The sequence below is a fragment of the Aptenodytes forsteri genome, unplaced genomic scaffold (assembly GCF_000699145.1).
Source record: "Aptenodytes forsteri isolate BGI_AS27 unplaced genomic scaffold, ASM69914v1 Scaffold94, whole genome shotgun sequence".
Taxonomy (NCBI): domain Eukaryota; kingdom Metazoa; phylum Chordata; class Aves; order Sphenisciformes; family Spheniscidae; genus Aptenodytes; species Aptenodytes forsteri.
In genome coordinates this window covers 4,148,029-4,154,606 of record NW_008795017.1, presented here as the reverse complement: position 1 = coordinate 4,154,606, position 6,578 = coordinate 4,148,029, and the positions used below count along the sequence as shown (strand labels likewise).

General features: G+C 51.2%; 1 protein-coding gene across 1 annotated transcript in view; it reads left to right on the top strand.

Moving 5' to 3' along the window:
• The first annotated feature begins 5,817 nt into the window (after positions 1-5,817).
• The window catches only part of KLF11 (Kruppel like factor 11), an 8,870-nt gene continuing 8,109 nt past the window's right edge, over positions 5,818-6,578 (top strand). The window contains exon 1 of the mRNA XM_009275615.2: positions 5,818-6,258. Coding sequence (XP_009273890.1) covers positions 5,818-6,258 — 441 coding nt within the window. The remainder of the gene's footprint in view (positions 6,259-6,578) is intronic.

Here is a 6,578-nt window from a genome sequence, read left to right as displayed (position 1 = left end):
CTGCAGACCCTGTGCATCCGCGAGTGGCGAGGTGGGGAGGACCATGCTCCTGCTGTGCTGCTGGCCCCACAGCCAGGTTCTTCAGCCCTGGCTGGGAAACGTCTGGAGGCAAGCAGGGCTGAGCCTTGGTGTCTGATAGGATATCCATGTGCAGGAGGGTAGTGGTAGAGGTGTGACTTCGTGTTTGGTGCCAAGGTTGGTCACTTGAAGGCAGCCGTCTCATCTGTCCCCTTCTCCTCCGCATAAGCTCTTGTGCTTACTTCTGTCCAAGTGTACCCTGGCTGGTCTCCTGCCCCTCCTCAGCCCCCTCATCTGTCTCGTTTTTAGTGATGGTCATTAACTGCAACCCAAGATAGTTATTTTTTTACGTGGATCTTCCTTATTCTTAATGTTTCGGCTGTCGTTAAACAGGGCTGTGTCCTTGTCCCTGTGTTTGCCATCCATCCTGCGGCATGCAGCTCTGCTCGTTTTCAGTGATGGTCATTAACTGCAACCCAAGATAGTTTTTTTTTTACATGGATCTTCCTTATTCTTAATGTTTTGCCAGGAGAGGGCCAAGAAGGTAGAGGGAGAGGCTCTTTCTGAGGGACTGGGGAAGGGAAGGGCAGGAGATGCAGCTCCGGGGAGGAGCAGGGGAGGCTGCAGGATGGAGGATGCGCACCAGGGGTGTGTGAGTGATTAATTCCCCAGGATAAGCAGGGTCAGGACTCACCGCGGGGTGTGGGGAGAAAAAATACAGACAAGGCACTAGCCCAGAAGCAAAATGGACAATTATTTTAAGATCTACTTAGAGATGTGATCCAAGAGGCAGTAACTTCTCATCGGGCAACCAGGTCTGGGATGTCATGGCAGGCATGTAAGAAGGGCCCATTCCCAGAAAGAGATGTTGGGGGAAGCCTTTGAAGATGCTCAGTAGATGTCTCAGGTTATCAAACGTGACGGGGGATGGAAGTTGTACATCTGAGCCATGCAGAAAGCCCCTCTGATATCAGCCAGGTAATCCAGAAGTGGTGTGAGGAATGGGAAAAAGTGCCAGGATCTTAAACAAACCCCATTTGGTGTCAAAACACCCTTGGTGAGCTGCCCACTGTGGCTGTGTGGGAAGACTGCATCGACCATCTCTTCTGACCACACATGGACCTTGACTGAGAGCCAGTGAAGAGAGAACTGAAGACATTTGATGAGACAGCTGGATGCCTGCGATCAGCAAATCCGCCCACTCACAGACCTCCCCTGGGCTTGGCACTGTGCTGTGCTCGGTGCTGTACAGGTACACAGGTCAATATGGACAATGTCCTAGAGGAGATGGCAGTGTTGGTACCGGAGGACCTTCTCTCTGCCTGCGAGGACACCATTGCAAACCCCATGTGCGAGGCCACTCCTGCCCGGTGAAAGTCTGCGGTACCAGTCACCCGCAGCTGTGAGTGTGAACCACGTCCAATGGTCCAGAAGTCGGTCTCTGGTCACACAGGACATCTTCCCAGCATCCGAGTGCTGCATGAAAACACTTCAGAGTTAATAAAATGTGCAAGATGATTCAGGATGAAACACATGTTTGCACATAGGCTTGATACCTGCCCAAGCAAGTCATGAGATGACCAAAAGAGGGGAACATCTGTCAGCATTGCTAATGCTTTAATATACTGTGTGTCAGAAAATACGTGTGGATTTAGCTAACAGTAATACTGAAGTCAAGAGAACGGTGAAAACGATGAAGACATCCACTTAAGCAGAACAATAAATAAATAACATGTCATTTTTTCTTTTTGCTGGTATTTGAATCCATCTTCTGGTGCCACTAAAATAGTATCAGGGCACGAATAGCAGCAGTAGAAAAACCAGATGGTGCATTTGAGTGAGCAGATGGTACACTATTGTGTCATACTTACTACTGTCACTTACTTTATTATTTCTATTACGGTGGATCTCTGGATGGTCCTCACCTGTAATCAATATTCGTGGATTGGATTTTTTTAATTCAGTAAACATTGTTTCACATACTCGGAAAAAAATCTGGTTTTTCACTGTAGTACTGCCAGGTCTCGGGAAGCGTTTGATGCAGTTGGTATTTTTTCAGGTAGAAACATGTTTTTGGGAGTGGAGAAAAAAAAATTGGCAGCGTGTGTTTATTCTATAAGCACCCAGCGTCCAAAATAAAGTGGGAAACAGTCTGTGTGACTCTTCTCTTAAACCCTTTCCTTTTGCCGTAACCTGGCTACGTTTCCTTATGCCGTGCTGGCTGCTTACCCGCTCTTTGGATGCTTGTCCACGTACTGAAAGCTCAGTCTGTTTCTGAAAGTGAATATGAAAGATGCAGGCGAGGAAGAAGTCAACTTTCGACTCGCACCAGTTGGGGATGGCACACAAGGACCGTGTTTTTCATCCTCCCTTTGGGCAAAGGCTGCTGTGTCACAGCCTGTCCCTGCTAGTAGACACGTACGCAGTTTGCCGGGGGGGGCTGGGGCTCCTCGCCCAGCGGCAGGGGGGATTTGCTGTGCTGTTCGATAGCCCACAGCGATAAATGAGATCTCCCCTTTGGCAGCTGGCCCACATGCAGCGTGACAGTGCGGAGGGACTGCACGCTTGCACTCCCCTTCCCTCTCACATGCTGGCCAGCACCGCGCTCGCCTCTGTCGGCACGTTGGGAGCGTGTCTTCTCAGCTCCGCAGGCTGCCGGGCACAGCGACAGGCGCGAGAGCAGCCAAAGACTGAATGGTCTGTATGGCTGCACCCGTTTGCTTGCTAGGAAAGAGGCAATCCATCAAAACATCCTTCACACAGACCCTTGCTGTCAGCTGGGGCCACAGTCTGCGTAAAAGCCCCTGGATTTATCATTGCTTTTGCATTCAGAAATTATTCTGGCGAGAAGTATTCCTTGTTGGGCTGTCTGCTTTTTTTTTCTTTCTCTTTTTCTTCCTTTCCCCCACTTTATTCTTCATGGATATCCCTTATACCCCTTTCCCCCTCTATTCTTCATGGATATCCCATATATAACTCTGTGACTATAAATCCCTTCTATAACTGCTATTCCCACTGAGGTCCGTGCTTCACCCCCTGGGCAAATCCCTCCAGTCCCGCTCCTGCCCTCGGCCGGGGGCTGTGGCAGCCCTTTCCATCAGCTGGTGTCAGGCACCACCTGGCAGAGCTGCTTCATTTGCTCCGTTGGGGAGTTTTTCTCCTCTGGCTGCTCCGCTCCTCCCCTCAGCCAGGGGCTGTGGCAGCGGTTTCCATCAGCTGGTGTCAGGCACCACCTGGCAGAGCTGCTTCATTTGCTCCGTGGTGGGGAGTTTCTCCTCTGGCTGCTGCTGTCGGCCCAGCAAGCGTGTTTCGGGGCAATCTGGGGCTGCGGCAGCTCTGACAGCTCCATCCTTCAAGTGCACAACAGAGGAAGGAGAGTGGATGGAGAGACGCATCCTACACGTGCATCACAGTCTTTAATTTCTTCGATGCATCTTCTCATGTCTCCTGTATGGGAGCTCTGATTGTAATTATCTATATTTGTTTAATCCCACCCCATTTGCTAGGCTATATGCGTTTGCTACAGTAGCCTGCTGCTGTATTCAGCCAGACCAGATACCGCTGCCAAATTGCACTAACTCTAAAGCTGTACCCAAGACAACTGCTTTGGTCTATTTTTAACTGCTGGTAAACATTAGGAAAGCTGTCTGAGCCCGTAATAGTCTTCCTCTAGTCTCTTTTGAATTGTTTATTGTATAATTATCTGCAAAAAGGGAATGGGGGAGAGCTGCCTGTGTGCCCTTTTGTTGTTGTCAGCCTACAGTATTAAATATTTTCCCTTCTAGTCACACGTAATATTTGATTCTTTTCTTGTCTTCCCAGCCAAAAGGATAAGATAACCCGAGCGGAGCCTCCTCAACCCTCCGCCGAAGCGACTTACATCTGCTTGTTCCTACACTGGAACAAAGACATTGTCTATCTTTGACAAAGAAAGCTTTTCTCTGAAGTGTTTGCCAACAGTCTGAGTTAAATAGGCCTTTATAAAGCCAAACAGTACTTCGAGAGCCAGATCCGGAGGATACTGGAGCAGCAGCAGCAGCAGCACTGCAGGGGCAGGCTGGCAGAGGATGGCTTTGCTGGGCTGAGGGCTGCACTGCCTCAGCCAGGTAGGGCAGGGGCACCGGCACCCTGCCGCCGCCGACACGGGTAGGCTCCTCCGAGCTCTTTGGAAAGGAGTATTTGGGATATTTGGGCCCTGTTCCAGGTTATTAACTTCAGGAGGGAAACCACAGCCAGCATGGATCATCCCGATGAGCATGCTTGTACGTTGCTCAGGAAGCTGCGCTGCTGGTTGAAACCCACAGGGAAGTCGGTGGGTGTAGGCAGAAGTACAGAGGAGCGAGATAATATTAACTGCATTAATATTCACCTTAGTGCAGCCTTGGGAAAGGAAAGTGGGGAGAAGTAAGAGGGGGGAGAGGAGGAGAAGCTCTAGGCTGTCAGGGCTGGGGGCTCAGGCTCCGTGGGGTTCAGACCTGTGCTCTGCCACTGACATCCGATGCGAGGATGAAGAAGGTGCTCCTTCCTCGTCTAACACTGCCTTAGCTGGCAGCAGCAGAACAAGGCAGACCAGGTGATTTTGGTAAGAGCTCTGAGCATTATATTAAAAACCTTACTTGCCATTTTTAGCTCAGCAAAGAGAACACAAACAGTTTCCCTGTGGTGCAAGTGGGAGTGTACAGCCGTGTAACATCGCTTCTTTTAACTGGTCTTGCATCCATACGCTGTAGTGAGGACCCCCGGTCCAGCAATTTCCACCTGGGGACTCAGAACACGTAGGCACAGTCTGTGGTACGTGACATGGGAAAACATCCCGCTGGGAGTCGAGAAGTGATCCGCTCTGCTTCCCTGCGACTGCTTCTTCACTGGCGAGGTTGCTGTGCTGCCTTCAGATGCTATTACTCAATTAAAAATCTGCACTGTAAATGAGCAAGGCCGTGTGTGTAAGCGCTTTAAGCTGAAACTGCATGTGTTTCAACAAGCAGCAAAGAGACAAATACAATCGTTTCTCAACTACAGCACAACTGGAGAAAATGCAAAACAGAACGGTACTGTATTTTCCTAACTTTACAATTCCCAAAGGCTTCCCTCGAAATGGGACTGTATGAGTGGTTCTGGTCTTACAAGGAACAGCTAGTGATTTATAGAAGAGGCACGTACCCTGTGCCCCCACTGTGCTACCCCCCACTGTGCTTTTTAGTCACTGACAGCATTTTCCCCAAATTTGTTTCATTCCCTGTCACACAACTGATTTCCTTTTGCAAACGTAACTAACGTTAGAGCTGGATTTGCAGTTTGAATTATCAGCATTTTTCTTACTATCATAAGGCATGGGGCCCTACCACACAGGCTACGGCTCCGGTGCGGCAGGTACCACGCAAGCACGAAGAGAAAGCTGCTCACAACCCAAGTACAGCACGAGACGCCAGGCAGAGGCACGAGCTTGCAGGTTGCAAGAAGTGGAACCTTCTGGGGTGAAGGGCTTGTAGCTGCACCGGCTGCCGCAGTCCCTGTGGGACCCCCCGTGGGGGAGACGGTGGTGGGAGGCCCGGCAATGGGAAAAAAAAGAGATATTAGTTAAATACGGGAGGCACCGGGGAGAGATGCGAAGAGGCAAGGGGAATGCCTGGATGGGTGGGCCAGGGAGATCATTTTAATTTGCTGTTTGATGGGCTGGGAGGTAGTAGCGCTGGGGAAGCTAAAGTACACGAAACATGCAGTAATGGAGACCGGGGATGAGCGCAGTATGGTGAAGCTTTAGAAACCAGCAGGGAAGGACCAGGATTCAGAAGAGCTGTAATGGAAAAAGTGAGCCACAGTGGTCAAGTGAAGCTAGCAGCAAAAGGAGATGAGAGATTAAAGACTATCCCTCCCACGTCCTCCGCATCGACAAGGAGGATGTCACGTCTTGAGAAACCGAGGAAGGAAAAAGTAGAGATAATCCAGCAGGACAAAATGCTTATTACTGTCTGCATTTTGTTTCAGCCGGCAGCAAGGCATCCCGCGGGGGCCGGGCTGGGAGAGCGCTCGCACGGCAAACGGCCGCCTAAGACTCAGGGGGACCCAGGTCTGTCCCTTCGAGGCCCTGCAGGAGCCGAGCTGCCCTTGCCCAGACGGCGGGCACGGTGCCGCCGCCGCCGGGATTCAGTGTCGTCCGGTAAAACCACAAACCCTGCTGGGAACCGCATGGCCGATACGTTTCAGCTTCCATTAAAAAAACAAGGGGCTGGGGACTGGAAGGTGAAAAAACAACTACTACACTTATTTTTTTTTAAATACGTTGCGATTTGAAGACTTTTTAAAGGACGCCTGCCAGGCTGGCGCAGGGGAGGCCTTCCCTGGCCGTGCGTGGCCCCCGCGGGCTCACTGCTAAGCAAGGGCCAGGGCCACGAAGCCGGGGATCAAAAAAGCCGTACTAACGACCCCTAATATTTCTTCGGGGGGGTGGTAGGGTTATTTTTAATGCCGCATCCTCTGGCCGATCCAGCTGGCAGAGCCCTGCCGCGGCCAAGCGGGTGCCCGGCCGCTTCCTCGCCACACGCCGCGGGCGGGGCCCCGCC